The sequence below is a fragment of the Zea mays genome, chromosome 7 (assembly GCF_902167145.1).
Source record: "Zea mays cultivar B73 chromosome 7, Zm-B73-REFERENCE-NAM-5.0, whole genome shotgun sequence".
NCBI lineage: Eukaryota > Viridiplantae > Streptophyta > Magnoliopsida > Poales > Poaceae > Zea > Zea mays.
This window is the reverse complement of record NC_050102.1, coordinates 1,786,492-1,804,359: the sequence shown is the minus strand read 5'-3', so window position 1 is coordinate 1,804,359 and position 17,868 is coordinate 1,786,492. Positions and strand designations below refer to the sequence as shown.

The 17,868-nt window shown below is 43.5% G+C and overlaps 1 protein-coding gene across 1 annotated transcript; it reads left to right on the top strand.

Moving 5' to 3' along the window:
* Positions 1–10,115: 10,115 nt before the first annotated feature.
* On the top strand, positions 10,116–11,319 carry LOC103631874 (uncharacterized). Its single transcript, XM_020541326.1, has 6 exons — positions 10,116–10,174; positions 10,262–10,324; positions 10,399–10,470; positions 10,668–10,730; positions 10,929–11,165; positions 11,250–11,319. The coding sequence occupies exons 1-6, from the start codon at positions 10,163–10,165 to the stop codon at positions 11,265–11,267; spliced, it is 465 nt and encodes a 154-aa protein (XP_020396915.1). The 5' UTR covers positions 10,116–10,162; the 3' UTR covers positions 11,268–11,319.
* The last annotated feature ends 6,549 nt before the right edge of the window (positions 11,320–17,868 follow it).

The following is a 17,868-nucleotide window of genomic DNA, read 5'->3' as shown; positions in this document are numbered from 1 at the left end:
CTACTCTAAGGCTAGCAAGAGAAATATTCAATTCTTCAATCCTAGCAAGCAAATCATCATTATTATCTTTAGGATTGGAAGTTGAAACAATGCAAACATGAGAATCAACCTTAGCATTTAAACTAGCATTTTCATTCCTAAGGTTGTCAATCATCTCACGGCAAGTGCTTAGCTCACTAGATAATTTTTCACATTTTTCTACTTCTAGAGCATAAGCCTTTTTAACCTTAACATGTTTCTTGTTTTCTTTAATTAGACAATCCTCTTGGGAGTCCAAAAGGTCATCCTTTTCATGAATAGCACTAATCAATTCATTTAATTTTTCTTTTTGCTCCATGTTAAGATTGGCAAAGAGAACACGCAAATTATCCTCCTCATCACTATCATTATTGATAGTCGCCTAGAGGGGGGGTGAATAGGGCGAAACTGAAATTTACAAATATAAACACAACTACAAGCCGGGTTAGCGTTAGTAATAAAGAAATGAGTCCGCGAGAGAGGGCGCAAAACAAATCCCAAGCGAATAAGCAAGTGAGACACGGAGATTTGTTTTACCGAGGTTCGGTTCTTGCAAACCTACTCCCCGTTGAGGAGGCCACAAAGGCCGGGTCTCTTTCAACCCTTCCCTCTCTCACACGATCCACGGATCGAGTGAGCTTTCTCTTCTCAATCACTTGGAACACAAAGTTCCCACAAGGACCACCACAAGTTTGGTGTCTCTTGCCTCAATTTACAACTGAGTTTGATTGCAAAGAAAGACTCAAGAAAGAAGAGAGCAATCCAAGCGCAAGAGCTCGAAAGAACACAAGCAAATCTCTCTCTCTAGTCACTATGGCGTTGTGTGGAATTTCGAGAGGATTTGATCTCTTTGATGTGTCTAGAATTGAATGCTAGAGCTCTTGTAGTAGTTGAGAAATGGAAAACTTGGATGCAATGAATGGTGGGGTGGTTGGGGTATTTATAGCCCCAACCACCAAATGTGGCCGTTGGGAGGCTGTCTGCTCGATGGCGCACCGAACAGTCCGGTGCACACCGGACATGTCCGGTGCCCCCGCCACGTCATCACTGCCGTTGGATTCTGACCGTTGAAGCTTCTGACTTGTGGGCCCGCCTGGGTGTCCGGTGCACACCGGACAACTCCTGTTCATTGTCCGGTGCGCCGGAATGGGCGCGCCTGCCTTCTGCGCGCGCAGAGCGCGCATTAAATGCGCTGCAGGTAGCCATTGGCGCCGAGTAGCCGTTGCTCCGGGGTCGCACCGGACAGTCCGGTGCACACCGGACATGTCCGGTGAATTTTAGCGGACTAGCCGTTGGAGTTTCCCGAAGCTGGCGAGTTCCTGAGGCCGTTCTCCGTGGTGCACCGGACACTGTCCGGTGTACACCGGACAGTCCGGTGAATTATAGCGTGAGTGCCTCTGGAAATTCCCGAAGGTGGCGACTTTGCGTTGGAGTCCTCTCGTGCACCGGACATGTCCGGTGGTGCACCGGACAGTCCGGTGCACCAGACCAGAGGTGCCTTCGGTTGGCCCTTTGCTCCTTTGTTGAATCCAAAACGTGATCTTTTTATTGGCTGAGTGTGAGCCTTTTACACCTGTATGATCTATACACTTGGGCAAACTAGTTAGTCCAATTATTTGTGTTGGGCAATTCAACCACCAAAATTATTTAGGAACTAGGTGTAAGCCTAATTCCCTTTCAATCTCCCCCTTTTTGGTGATTGATGCCAACACAAACCAAAGCAAATATAGAAGTGCATAATTGAACTAGTTTGCATAATGTAAGTGTAAAGGTTGCTTGGAATTGAGCCAATATAACTACTTACAAGATATGCATGGAATGTTTCTTTCTTATTTAACATTTTGGACCACGCTTGCACCACAAGTTTTGTTTTTGCAAACTCTTTTGGAAATCCGTTTCAAAGTTCTTTTGCAAATCGTCAAAGGTAGTGAATAAGAGTTTTGCAAAGCATTTTCAAGATTTGAAATTTTCTGCCCCTGTTTCAAATGCTTTTCCTTTGACTAAACAAAACTCCCTCTAAATGAGATTCTCCTCTTAGTGTTCAAGAGGGTTTTGATATATCATTTTGAAATACTACTTTCTCCCCCTTTTGAACACAATAGGCTACCAATTGAAAATATTTAACACTTAAGTTTTTTTTTTAAAACTGGTGGTGGTGCGGTCCTTTTGCTTTGGGCTCATTTCTCCCCCTTTTTGGCATGAATCGCCAAAAACGGAATCATTAGAGCCCTCGAAGTGCTATCTTCCCCTTTGGTCATAAATAAATGAGTTAAGATTATACCAAAGATGAAGTCCGGTCCTTTTGCTTTGGGCTCTTACTTTCTCCCCAAAGACAAGGTCCTTTTCTTTGATGCTCATGCTTTTCTCCCCCTGGAATGGAGAGTTGCTTGGAGTGATGGCGAAGGATGAGTTACGGAGTGGAAGCCTTTGTCTTCGCCGAAGACTCTAATTCCCTTTCAATATACCTATGACTTGGTTTGAAATAGACTTGAAAGACACATTAGTCATAGCATATGAAAAAGACATGATCAAAGGTATATACATGAGCTATGTGTGCAATTTAACAAAAGAAGTTCCTAGAATCAAGAATATTGAGCTCATGCCTAAGTTTGTTAAAAGATTGTTCATCAAGAGGCTTGGTAAAGATATCGGCTAATTGATCTTTAGTATTAATGTATGAAATCTCGATATCTCCCTTTTGTTGGTGATCCCTAAGAAAATGATACCGAATGGCTATGTGCTTAGTGCGGCTATGCTCGACGGGATTGTCGGCCATTTTGATTGCACTCTCATTATCACATAGCAAAGGGACTTTGGTTAATTTGTAACCGTAGTCCCGCAGGGTTTGCCTCATCCAAAGTAATTGTGCGCAACAATGGCCTGCGGCAATATACTCGGCTTCGGCGGTGGAAAGAGCGACCGAATTTTGCTTCTTTGAAGCCCAAGACACCAAGGATCTTCCCAAGAACTGGCAAGTCCCCGATGTGCTCTTCCTATTGATTTTGCACCCCGCCCAGTCGGCATCCGAATAACCAATCAAATCAAATGTGGATCCCCGAGGGTACCAAAGCCCAAACTTACGAGTATAAGCCAAATATCTCAAGATTCGTTTTACGGCCGTAAGGTGAGCTTCCTTAGGGTCGGCTTGGAATCTTGCACACATGCATACGGAAAGCATAATATCCGGTCGAGATGCACATAAATAGAGTAATGAACCAATCATCGACCGGTATACCTTTTGATCCACAGACTTACCTCCCGTGTCGAGGTCGAGATGCCCATTGGTTCCCATGGGTGTCTTGATGGGCTTGGCATCCTTCATCCCAAACTTGGTTAGAATGTCTTGAGTGTACTTCGTTTGGCTGACGAAGGTGCCCTCTTGGAGTTGTTTGACTTGGAATCCTAGAAAATACTTCAACTCCCCCATCATTGACATCTCGAATTTCTGAGTCATGATCCTACTAAACTCTTCACATGTAGACTCGTTAGTAGACCCAAATATAATATCATCAACATAAATTTGGCATACAAACAAGTCATTTTCAAGAGTTTTAGTAAAGAGTGTAGGATCGGCCTTTCCGACTTTGAATCCATTTGCAATAAGAAAATCTCTAAGGCATTCATACCATGCTCTTGGGGCTTGCTTGAGCCCATAAAGCGCCTTAGAGAGCTTATAGACATGATTAGGATACTCACTGTCTTCAAAGCCGGGAGGTTGCTCAACATAGACCTCTTCCTTGATTGGTCCATTGAGGAAGGCACTTTTCACGTCCATTTGATAAAGCTTAAAGCCATGGTAAGTAGCATAGGCCAATAATATGCGAATTGACTCAAGCCTAGCTACGGGTGCATAGGTTTCACCGAAATCCAAACCTTCGACTTGGGAGTATCCTTTGGCCACAAGTCGAGCTTTGTTCCTTGTCACCACACCATGCTCGTCTTGCTTGTTGCGGAAGACCCATTTGGTTCCTACAACATTTTGATTAGGACGTGGAACTAAATGCCATACCTCATTCCTAGTGAAGTTGTTGAGCTCCTCTTGCATCGCCACCACCCAATCCGAATCTTGAAGCGCTTCCTCTACCCTGTGTGGCTCAATAGAGGAAACAAAAGAGTAATGTTCACAAAAATGAGCAATACGAGATCGAGTAGTTACCCCCTTATGAATGTCGCCGAGGATGGTGTCGACGGGGTGATCTCGTTGGATTGCTTGGTGGACTCTTGGGTGTGGCGGCCTTGGTTCTTGCTCATCCTCCTTGTCTTCCGTGTTTGCATCTCCCCCTTGATCATTGCCGTCATTTTGAGGTGGCTCATTTGATTGATCTTCTTCTTCATCAACTTGAGCCTCTTCCTCATTTTGAGTTGGTGGAGATGCTTGCATGGAGGAGGATGGTTGATCTTGTGCATTTGGAGGCTCTTCGGATTCCTTAGGACACACATCCCCAATGGACATGTTCCTTAGTGCGATGCATGGAGCCTCTTCATCACCTATCTCATCAAGATCAACTTGCTCTACTTGAGAGCCGTTAGTTTCATCAAACACAACGTCACATGAGACTTCAACTAGTCCAGTGGACTTGTTAAAGACCCTATATGCCCTTGTGTTTGAGTCATAACCGAGTAAAAAGCCTTCTACAGTCTTAGGAGCAAATTTAGATTTTCTACCTCTTTTAACAAGAATAAAGCATTTGCTACCAAAGACTCTAAAATATGAAATGTTGGGCTTTTTACCGGTTAGGAGTTCATATGATGTCTTCTTGAGGATTCGGTGAAGATATAACCGGTTGATGGCGTAGCAGGCGGTGTTGACCGCCTCGGCCCAAAACCGATCCGAAGTCTTGTACTCATCAAGCATGGTCCTTGCCATGTCCAATAGAGTTCTATTCTTCCTCTCCACTACACCATTTTGTTGTGGTGTGTAGGGAGAAGAGAACTCATGCTTGATGCCCTCCTCCTCAAGGAAGCCTTCGATTTGAGAGTTTTTGAACTCCGTCCCGTTGTCGCTTCTTATTTTCTTGATCCTTAAGCCGAACTCATTTTGAGCCCGTCTCAAGAATCCCTTTAAGGTCTCTTGGGTTTGAGATTTTTCCTGCGAAAAGAATACCCAAGTGAAGCGAGAATAATCATCCACAATAACTAGACAGTACTTACTCCCGCCGATGCTTATGTAAGCAATCGGGCCGAAAAGGTCCATGTGTAGGAGCTCTAGTGGCCTGTCGGTTGTCATGATGTTCTTGAGTGGATGATGGGTGCCAACTTGCTTTCCTGCCTGGCATGCGCTACAAATCCTGTCTTTCTCAAAGTGAACATTGGTTAGTCCTAAAATGTGCTCTCCCTTCAGAAGCTTATGAAGATTCTTCATCCCAACATGGGCTAGTCGGCGGTGCCAGAGCCAACCCATGTTAGTCTTAGCAATTAAGCAAGTATCGAGTTCAGCTCTATCAAAATCTACCAAGTATAGCTGACCCTCTAACACTCCCTTAAATGCTATTGAATCATCACTTCTTCTAAAGACAGTGACACCTATATCAGTGAAAAGACAGTTGTAGCCCATTTGACATAATTGAGATACAGAAAGCAAATTGTAATCTAAAGAATCTACAAGAAAAACATTGGAAATGGAATGGTCAGGAGATATAGCAATTTTACCAAGACCTTTGACCAAACCTTGTTTTCCATCCCCGAATGTGATAGCTCGTTGGGGATCTTGGTTTTTCTCGAAGGAGGAGAACATCTTCTTCTCCCCTGTCATGTGGTTTGTGCACCCGCTGTCGAGTATCCAACTTGAGCCCCCGGATGCATAAACCTACAAAACAAGTTTAGTTCTTGATTTTAGGTACCCAAATGGTTTTGGGTCCTTTGGCATTAGACACAAGAACTTTGGGTACCCAAACACAAGTCTTGGAGCCCTTGTGCTTGCCCCCAACATATTTGGCAACTACCTTGCCGGATTTGTTAGTCAAAACATAAGATGCATCAAAAGTTTTAAATGAAATGTTATGATCATTTGATGCACTAGGAGTTTTCTTTCTAGGCAACTTAGCATGGGTTGGTTGCCTAGAGCTAGATGTCTCACCCTTATACATAAAAGCATGATTAGGGCCAGAGTGAGACTTCCTAGAATGAATTCTCCTAATTTTGCTCTCGGGATAACCGGCAGGGTATAAAATGTAACCCTCGTTATCCTGAGGCATGGGAGCCTTGCCCTTAACAAAATTAGACAATCTTTTAGGAGGGGCACTAATTTTGACATTGTCTCCCCTTTGGAAGCCAATGCCATCCTTGATGCTCGGGCGTCTCCCATTATAAAGCATGCTACGAGCAAATTTAAATTTCTCATTTTCTAAGTTGTGCTCGGCAATTTTAGCATCTAGTTTTGCTATATGATCATTTTGTTGTTTAATTAAAGCCATATGATCATGAATAGCATTAACATCAACATCTCTACATCTAGTACAAATAGATACATGCTCAACAATAGATGTAGAGGGTTTGCAAGAATTAAGTTCAACAGTCTTAGCATGAAGAATATCATTTTTATCTCTAAGATCGGAAACTGTAACTTTGCAAACATCATAATCTTTAGCCTTAGCAATTAAATTTTTATTTTCTACTCTAAGGCTAGCAAGAGAAATATTCAATTCTTCAATCCTAGCAAGCAAATCATCATTATTATCTTTAGGATTGGAAGTTGAAACAATGCAAACATGAGAATCAACCTTAGCATTTAAACTAGCATTTTCATTCCTAAGGTTGTCAATCATCTCACGGCAAGTGCTTAGCTCACTAGATAATTTTTCACATTTTTCTACTTCTAGAGCATAAGCCTTTTTAACCTTAACATGTTTCTTGTTTTCTTTAATTAGACAATCCTCTTGGGAGTCCAAAAGATCATCCTTTTCATGAATAGCACTAATCAATTCATTTAATTTTTCTTTTTGCTCCATGTTAAGATTGGCAAAGAGAACACACAAATTATCCTCCTCATCACTATCATTATCATCACTAGAAGACTCATATTTAGTGGAGGAGTTAGATTTAACCTTCTTCCGTTTGCCGTCCTTTGTCATGAGGCACTTGTGGCCGACGTTGGGGAAGAGAAGTCCCTTGGTGACGGCGATGTTGGCGGCGTCCTCGTCGTCGGAGGAATCGCTTGAGCTTTCGTCGGAATCCCACTCCCGACAAACATGGGCATCGCCGCCCTTCTTCTTGTAGTACTTCTTTTTCTCCTTTCTTCTCCCCTTCTTGTCGTCGCCTCGGTCACTGTCACTTGATATAGGACATTTAGCAATAAAATGACCGGGCTTACCACATTTGTAGCAAACCTTCTTGGAGCGGGACTTGTAGTCTTTCCCCCTCCTTTGTTTGAGGATTTGGCGGAAGCTCTTGATGACGAGCGCCATCTCCTCATTGTCAAGCTTGGAGGCGTCGATTGGTTGTCTACTTGGTGTAGACTCCTCCTTCTTTTCTTCCGTCGCCTTGAATGCGACGGGTTGAGCTTCGGATGTAGATGGATCATCAAGCTCGTTGATCTTCCTCGAGCCTTCGATCATGCACTCAAAACTTACAAAATGCCCGATTACTTCCTCGGGGGTCATTTTAGTATATCTAGGATTACCACGAATTAATTGAACTTGAGTGGGGTTAAGGAAAATGAGAGATCTTAGAATAACCTTAACCATTTCGTGGTCGTCCCACTTGACGCTCCCGAGGTTGCGCACTTGGTTCACCAAAGTCTTGAGCCGGTTGTACATGTGTTGTGGCTCCTCCCTTTTGCGAAGCCGGAACCGACCGAGCTCCCCCTCGATCGTTTCCCGCTTGGTGATCTTGGTGAGCTCATCTCCTTCGTGCGCGGTTTTGAGCACATCCCAAACCTCCTTGGCGCTCTTCAACCCTTGAACTTTGTTATACTCCTCTCTACTTAAAGAGGCGAGGAGTATTGTTGTCGCTTGAGAGTTGAAGTGCTCGATTTGGGCCACCTCATCCTCATCATAATCCTTGTCCCCTACGGATGGTACCTGTGCACCAAACTCAACAACATCCCATATACTTTTGTGGAGTGAGGTTAGATGAAATCGCATTAAATCACTCCACCTAGCATAATCTTCACCATCAAAAGTTGGTGGTTTGCCTAATGGGACGGAAAGTAAAGGTGCATGTTTAGAAATGCGAGGATAGTGTAGGGGGATCTTACTAAACTTCTTACGCTCTTGGCATTTAGAAGTTACGGAGGGTGCATCGGAGTCGGAGGTTGATGTTGATGAAGTGTCGGTCTCGTAGTAGACCACCTTCCTCATCCTCTTTTGCTTGTCCCCACTCCGACGCGGCTTGTGGGAAGAAGATTTTTCCTTCTTCTCTTTGTGGTGAGAAGAAGATTTCTTCTCCTTCCCTTTGTTGGAGGAGATCTTCTTCTTCTCCTTCCTCTTGGTGCGGGACTCTTCCGATGAAGTGCTCCCGTGGCTTGTAGTGGGCTTTTCGCCGGTCTCCATCTCCTTCTTAGAGTGATCTCCCGACATCACTTCGAGCGGTTAGGCTCTAATGAAGCACCGGGCTCTGATACCAATTGATAGTTGCCTAGAGGGGGGGTGAATAGGGCGAAACTGAAATTTACAAATATAAACACAACTACAAGCCGGGTTAGCGTTAGTAATAAAGAAACGAGTCCGCGAGAGAGGGCGCAAAACAAATCCCAAGCGAATAAGCAAGTGAGACACGAAGATTTGTTTTACCGAGGTTCGGTTCTTGCAAACCTACTCCCCGTTGAGGAGGCCACAAAGGCCGGGTCTCTTTCAACCCTTCCCTCTCTCACACGATCCACGGATCGAGTGAGCTTTCTCTTCTCAATCACTTGGAACACAAAGTTCCCACAAGGACCACCACAAGTTTGGTGTCTCTTGCCTCAATTTACAAGTGAGTTTGATTGCAAAGAAAGACTCAAGAAAGAAGAGAGCAATCCAAGCGCAAGAGCTCGAAAGAACACAAGCAAATCTCTCTCTCTAGTCACTATGGCGTTGTGTGGAATTTCGAGAGGATTTGATCTCTTTGATGTGTCTAGAATTGAATGCTAGAGCTCTTGTAGTAGTTGAGAAATGGAAAACTTGGATGCAATGAATGGTGGGGTGGTTGGGGTATTTATAGCCCCAACCACCAAATGTGGCCGTTGGGAGGCTGTCTGCTCGATGGCGCACCGGACAGTCCGGTGCACACCGGACATGTTCGGTGCCCCCGCCACGTCATCACTGCCGTTGGATTCTGACCGTTGAAGCTTCTGACTTGTGGGCCCGCCTGGGTGTCCGGTGCACACCGGACAACTCCTGTTCATTGTCCGGTGCGCCGGAATGGGCGCGCCTGCCTTCTGCGCGCGCAGAGCGCACATTAAATGCGCTGCAGGTAGCCGTTGGCGCCGAGTAGCCGTTGCTCCGGGGTCGCACCGGACAGTCCGGTGCACACCGGACATGTCCGGTGAATTTTAGCGGACTAGCCGTTGGAGTTTCCCGAAGCTGGCGAGTTCCTGAGGCCGTTCTCCGTGGTGCACCGGACAGTCCGGTGAATTATAGCGCGAGTGCCTCTGGAAATTCCCGAAGGTGGCGAGTTTGCGTTGGAGTCCTCTGGTGCACCGGACAGTCCGGTGCGCCAGACCAGAGGTGCCTTCGGTTGGCCCTTTGCTCCTTTGTTGAATCCAAAACGTGATCTTTTTATTGGCTGAGTGTGAGCCTTTTACACCTGTATAATCTATACACTTGGGCAAACTAGTTAGTCCAATTATTTGTGTTGGGCAATTCAACCACCAAAATTATTTAGGAACTAGGTGTAAGCCTAATTCCCTTTCACCAGCAACACACACTACGATGGTATAGGTCTACTCATGAACTTAGTGCCGCACATAATAGATGATGGGTCCTAGTCACATTTACCAGCACAGATAAACATATTAACAGCATTGGACCTCTAGCAAATACAGTTCATACCATCTAACTGCATAGGCACAGATAAACATATTTACTCTTTTGCAGAGTGTCACTTCTATTGAAATCTTCAATATTTAGGGTTTAGGACATAAGATTTTTTATGTCCTAATGTTTTTATGCTATTACAGGGCTATCTAGATGCTCCTTTATCGCCACCAACAGATGTTCGTCCTGCTATGAAACGACAAGTATGTATCTCTATGAAAATATATAAGTTTACTGATTTTTTGCACATATATCTGAATCTTATATATATATATATTTCCCTATAACAGCGAATTTATTGTCAACTTCGTAGTGAAGATTCTAGTATGTTTGGTGAACGGAATAACACAATGGTATGAATGCATTACCATGAATTCCATCCTAGTTTTAAAATTTTCAAGCTGTCATTTATCCAATAACTCTACAGGAGGATGAAAACGAAGATGATGAGTACGAGGAACAGCACTCACACTACAAATGTTCTAAAATTCAGGATAAGGTTAGTACATTATGAGTACGAGGAACTGCAATCATAGATTTACTCCACCCTAAGGCCATACTGAAGCAATCATATTTTTGTCCATGTTAGAAATCTAGTTTATATGATAGTGTATACATGCTGAAAGTAGCAGCAAGCATCAGATTTCCTATACTACGTTCTATAGTAGTTCACTGATGTGTGTTCTTTAAATGCAGAGCAAGCCACCACAGTCACGACGTGAAGCACTCCATGCTAGTAGAGTTTCTGCATCAATAAAGGTAAAAACAACAGTACTAATGCAGCCAAGGTGATCAATGTGGTCCTTTTGAAACTCAGTGTACTCTACACGTCTCGGAAATCCTCTAATTATGCACCAATTAAGAACCATCAAGTAACTATTTATTAGTAAAAAATCTTATGCATCCTGCATATTTATAGCTACTTGCTAACCACTAACATCCAAAATTCACTTGTAGGTTTCCACAGATATTTTCTTAAAGAGCACAAGATATCCAAACAGGAAGGTTGCCTTAGGCAGAGTACTTAGCCAGGACCCCAAAACCAAAGTTGGAGATGTTGCTTTAGGCAAAGAATTTTGGATGGTGCGTGTTAGTCTGGTATCTGTGCGCGATGAACCACTAATAAGGCCATATAACAACTTCAAGGTTCTTGGACAAGTAGGCAATAATCCAATTGCATGGCCTTCAAGTTGTGTAAGTTCATCACTTCACTTAACAAGACATTATTCTCCTCATTATTGCATTTGGTTAAAGTATTCTAATTCATTCCTTTTGTAGATTGAAAAGGTTAACTGATAACATGGGATGAATAATAGCGCCGGGATTGCTAAGGTATTTAATTGGCCCCATAAATACTCTATATCTCCCATGAATAGAGACATCAAGTTTGAGCTAATAGGTTAGGAGACATCAGTGTGTTAGATGTACATATATAAATTTTGGCAGCTCCATTCATTTGGGAAGCCCTCACTGATATATGACACTAATAAAACCATAGTAGGGGGGATTGTGTGACCAAATCTTGAATGCCATAGCCAAGCTGCATCATCTAGCTTTGATAGCAAACAAACTGGAGGTATCACACTCAACTGTACTGTGTACAGTCTGTTCCCAGTGCGAGGTGCACTGACCAACAGGTTATACTCTGGATCAAATACTTTCAGTCTACCAGCAAATAGTCTGATGTCACAGCCTGCTTCCTCTAGTTGTCCAAGACTAATTATGTTGCTTTTAAATTGTGGAATGTAGTACACACTAGTGAGTACCTTGTGGTCACCTTGTCTGGTTTTCATCACCACCGAACCTAGTCCACAGATTTTGACAGTAGACCCATCACCAAACTTCACTGACCCACTGACAGTGTCATCAAGTTGAGAAGTGTCATGTGGTTACTAGCTCCAGTGTCTAATACCCAGACTTCATCTGAACAGACTGCAGTCACTACTTTTTTTTTCAGACAGGAGTATTTCCTGAGAAGTTCCACCTAATGAGTCTTTCACCTCAGCGAAGAGTAGTGCTGCATTCTCCACATCTCCAACTGCAACATTTGCCTCGTGCTGTTTGTGATCCTGCTTATCTCTTTTTGGTCTTTTACTGTCTTCTGCCCAATGACCATAGATGCCACAGTTTCTGCATCTCCCTTTTCTTCTAGGTGTTCCTTGTGATGTCAATTTGACCTTGTGAGGAGTACTGGAGCTAGCACCTTCAGATTTGTTAGAAACCTTTGCCTGTCACTGGTTTGTCCCTCCACTATTACTGTTCTTGTGTGAATTGGACTAAAACCTTTGCTTGTGTCTCTCCAACCATTCCTCTTCAGCTAGTAGCAGTCTTCCTGCTTTGTCTGTGACTTGCTCCAGTTTGTCTTCAAACCGATCTTCAGCTGCCCGAAGCCTTCCAACTAGGTCTTCAACTGAAAGTGTCTTGACATCACAGAACATCTCGATTGAGACAGCAACTTGATTGAACTAGGGTGGCACAACTCTTAGAAACTTATTGACAACACGAGTATCTTCTAAGGGTTCACCAAGTGATTTGATAGAAATTTTGACACTTAATAGGAAATATAATTTAAAAAGTTAGGTGGTGTACTCATCTGTATTTTTTACTAGTCTTTGTTTTCTTGCATTCTATGAGATGCATGCTTTGTAAGGAATATGATTTGTTTCGTGACAACATAATTGATAGAATATGTATTTTAAAGTCTAAATTGATGACTATGATGCACCAGGTGACACTCCACTGGACAGTCAACTCCAGATAGGGCTAGACATGTAACGGTCTCAGAAAGAAGGTTGGATATTTTCTTTTTAATTGAACTGTTGTTTTACCTTTTTCCTTGCTTGCTTTTGCTTTTGCAGAGCTGATGAACTTTAGACGTGCTTGTGCCCATCCTCAGCGCAAAACACAGTGGCAACGAAAGATTTATGGATGCATGAATATGTACTTCGAACTTTCTTTGTAATAAACCTGGCGCTCCCATGTTGCGGCACTTACTGTGGAGGTGGAGCTTTGCTATGCCCCTAGCTATCCCCTCCATTCAAAGGATTGTCATCGCCAGCGCTAGGGATAATTGCCTCTGGTCAGATTTCTAGAAAAAATGTCCACAGTTGAACAACCTTTTTTTCTCGTCTGCACCCTCTAATTAGCAGCTTAGTCTCAGTCTCCATGTTGTGTGCAGTTATATATGTAACTATGGATCAACTTTTTGTAATGCAACTATTGATTTTAAATATATATATTTTGCTTATTTGCCATGTGTGTGTCGATGATTCCAGAAATATCAAATATGCATTGTTCAGCTTGTTGTAATCTTAACCTCAAAATAAAATATTATAATATTTTATTGGTTTATTGCTTGCAACGGATAAAAATGTTGCTACAACTCGAAACTAAACGTTGTAGCATCCTATGATAACGAGCTGGTCTTGGGCGGCACCAACACATGTAAGTGTTGTTGTATCTTATAAAAATCTGTTGCAGTTTACCAACGCTTATTTATATGACTTACCAACGTATGTACAAGCGTTGCAGTAGCCCCTAGCAACGGCAGTATAGGCAACACATAATTATGCGTTGGTATAGACCCTAGCAACGCTTATATAGGCTTGTACCAACACATATATGCATTGCTAAAGGGGGGGTCATTTTGTAGTGCACGGGGGTTTTTGAGATGATGGCTATAGACATATTATTGTTCTTTGGGCTAGAGGTCCATGGGAGAACAATGTCGTATCATGGTTCAATTGAACCACCGACCATTATCCATAAGGATATTTGAGCTTGTGTTGTTCAGATGGAAACGGGAAAATGGAAATATTAACATCTTGTAAACAAAGTCTTGTGATTGTTGGGGACCTTCGGCATCCGAAGGCCCTCAAAAACAGGATTTAACAGTATTTCTGGAGTATAATGTGTGAACAGGTATCTTCGGACTCAAGTCGGCATCACAGTAGACCAGAATAATACGAAGGTTGGTACAGCGCCGAAGGTGTGAGCAGGAAAGCTTCGGCGTGACAGCAGAAAGTGAAACCGACTTAAAGATGAAAAGGCTATTTAGACCTCGACAGATTACTATAGAGTTATTATCAATTGTAAAGGGCATGAATGTAATTTTGTATGGGTTGTGTCCCGCGCCTATAAATAGGTGAACAGTACTCCCGTACTGTTCACGCTGATTTGGCATTCGCTTTTTGCGTCACGCTTGTACTATCATCTCCTTCCAATTGAAGGTACACTTGTAATTCAATGATATTCCTGTTTATGCTTAATAATAATAGATAATTGTTTATGTTGTCTTTTATATTCCTTACATTTCATCCTTCGCCACTGTATGATGAATTTATGGAAATACGTCCTTCATAACCTTCGTCCAGAAACCATTATATCCTAAAGGAAATAATGCTCCGAAGGACGAAGGGCTTTAACGATTAACATTTTCTATGTTGCCTTGTTCTTAACTCATAGCATTTGAGAACAAGTCCCCAACATTGGCGCCCACCTCCGGTGAACCCACTTCCACTCTTCGAGTTTTTTGAACACCTTCGGCGATCATAAACCTTCGTTATGGCGCCGAAGAAAGCTTCAGCGACTGGGGCTGCAGCTCTGCAACCACTGGATCACAATCAGGAGACAATCTCCCTTCGGGAGGCCCGAAGCCAGAAAAGGAAGGCTGTCAGCCCGACACCACCAGAGGACGAGATAGATCAAGAAATCAGAGATATGGAAATGCTTCATCAACAAGTACAGAGGAAGAAAGAAAAGATGGCCAGGCTAGCTGAACTGCAGAGGCAGATAGACGAAGCCTCTGAAGAAGTTCGTCATCTTGCTCAGGATGAACAACACCGAAGGCCTCAGCACCAAGACCTTCATCAGGAGGGTTTTCCCAATGAAGATGACTGGTATGACAATTTCCATCATGGGAATTTTGTTTTTGATGATGCTTCTCCTCTGTCCGCTGAGCTGCAGGCTACACCTTGGCCTCCGTCCTACAAGCCGCCTCAGCTTCCCGTATTTGATGGCCACTCAGACCCGAAGCAGTTTTTGATGAGCTATGAAGCAACAGTATCTTCGTATGGTGGCAATGCTGCAGTCATGGCCAAATCTTTCGTTATGGCTGTCAGGAGTGTTGCTCAAACCTGGTATTCCTCCCTTCGACCAGGAACGATCACTTCATGGCAGAAGCTGAAGGACTTGTTGTTAACTAGCTTTCAAGGGTTTCAGACGAAGCCGGTCACTGCTCAAGCTCTGTTCCAGTGCACCTAGGATCACGAAGAATACCTTCAGGCGTATGTCCGAAGGTTCTTGCGTTTGAGGGCACAAGCACCAACGGTGCCCAACGAAATTGTCATTGAGGCCATGATCAAGGGGCTTCGGCCAGGACCATCAGCTCAGTACTTCGCTAGGAAGCCCCCTCAAACTTTGGAGAAGCTGCTCCAGAAGATGGACGAGTACATTCGGGCCGATAATGATTTTCGCCAAAGAAGGGAGGAGGCTTTCAGGTTTTCTGAAATGACCAGGGGCTTCGGAGGGAGGTTCTACCCGAGGCACATTAGATCAATTCATAACTCTACACAAAATGATGATAGAGGGAGCCAACAGCAAAGGCCACAATGTTCCTCACAGGCTTCGGGGCAACAGCAAGGCTCCTTCCGACCACCAGCTCCAAGAGGCAGAGGCGCCAGGGGCTTCGGAGGAAGATTTGGCGATCAACCGAGAAGAATCTTCTGCTTATTCTGTGGTGAGAACAAAGGTCATACCACCAGGATGTGCCATGTTACCATCCAGAAGCAAAAAGAAATAACCGAAGCGACAGCACAACAGGTTCAGCCGAAGCAGGTCATGCACACTGCTTCGTATCATTCGCCTTACATCCCAGAGTATGTAGGCAATCACCCTGCAGTTTCTGTTGCTTCGGCGAGTCAACCTCAGGCTTCCTGGCAACAACCTCCACCTCCACCACCGCTACAACAAGGCCAGCAGCCAGAAGGGAGCCAATATGCTCCACACCAAAGGGATTTCAGAGAGCAGTCCGAAGCTCGCACAGTCAACAGCACTGTGCCAGAGTCAAAGCATATCTATTGACAAATATCCTACCTTAATAGCAATCTTTTTCATTCAGTTTTATTTTCTGTAATAAAGGACATTGTTCAGGTTTCATGAAAATAGTTTCGTTGATTCACACAAGGAAAATATATCTTCTTCACAGGCTTAAATTGTTGAAAGACGTGTGACAACAAAAAGGACCTTCGAACTATTGAAAATTCTTCGGAGTAACAAAAAGTCGTTCTAAGGAATGCAGAGTAAGTTTGCCGAAGTCACAAAAAGCCGCTCCAGAGGGAGCGCAGTGTAAGTTTTCTGCTCCAAAGTCGTTCCAAAGGGAATGCAGAGCATACAGCGAAAAGTCAACGCTGATACCGCCTAAGTAAAAGGCGAAGCGCGAAAAGTCAACGTGAATACCGCTGAAAGTAAAAGGCGAAGAAGCTCCTAAGGGAGGCTTACAGCGAAAAATAAACGCTGATTCCGCTGAAGTAAAAGGCGAAGAAGCTCCTAAGGGAGGCTTGTAAAAGATTTTGTGTTTTATTGCAGGGATGCGTGTGCATCTTCGGAATAAGCATCGCCTCACATAACATAACATCATCGCATCATGTCGCATAGCATAAGCATCATACATCATGTTGCATATGGCACAAGAGGTGGACACAATATTAATCTACAGAAGAACGTTTTGAAAAAAGGGAAAAATCATACTGTCACAAGGAGATACATTATTGATCTTCGGAGGTGTAGCTTCGGAAAATAATTTCATGAAGCCTGGATATTATTCATCAGAACACTGGATATTGTTGAAAAATTCTTCTTCACGAAGCATGAAAAGAAGGGAAGGTGTTTTTTCGTCAAAGACTCAAAAGCGGTACGTGTAAAGTTTCATGCATCGTAAAGAATTAAGCAAGAAAAAACAGGTATATTACATTCAGGGTTACAAAATGTTACAATATATTACATCTCAAAAGTTTTTACAATAACACTTAATCCTCTCTCAAAACGACTTCTACAGCTTCGTTTAGGAGCCGATTGACGACTTCGTCCATAATAGCTTCAGCCATCTTTTTTATTTCGTCGTCTCCTTTCGGCTGAGGGTCCGAAGGGGCTTTAGCAGAATCTGAAGTAGAACAGGATACGGCTACATTGCTATGATAAATTGCAAACGAATCTTAAAACCTAAAATTACAGCACAATAAAAACTATTAGATAATACCTAATTGACCTTCGGGCTCTGCGCTCTTCTCAGCAGCCTCAGCTACTTCTCTAGCATCGTGAATGCCCTTTTCGCTTCTTTGAATAATCTCTCGGGCCATTTCTCGGCCACCATTATCCCAGATATCGGTGAAAAATTTTCCACCAACCATGCTAGCTTCGGCCGATGGATCCCTTGCATCTTCGAAGGGCAAAGCACCTTCGGATTGCGCTAGAATCTTTACATGTTCGCAGCCTTTTTTCTCTAAAATAGTGGCAATTCCTCTGGCACCCGAGAAGGCACATATATCTCCACGGCTATTTAAAATTTCTTCGAAGGCTTCAGCTTCGTGGTCGATCCATTCGATGGGACCTTCGGGATTGCCTCTCGTAAAGTTTTCCTCACTTGAGAATGCGCCGACCTTGGCGAAGCTAGCCCTTAACTTCTTGACACATTCTATAGATTTGTTATAGCATCTCTTCTTGGACGACCGAAGCTCTTCAACAGTTCCTTCTAAGTGATCTGCCCATTGGTCGCTGAGTTCTCGCTTTGTTTCTTCAAGTATACGTTCTTCCTTGGCTCTGGCCAGTTGTTTCCGAAGATCTTCAAGTTCGCGTTTATGAGCTTCGGCTTGACCTTTAAAAGCAGCTTCGTCTTCCTTTA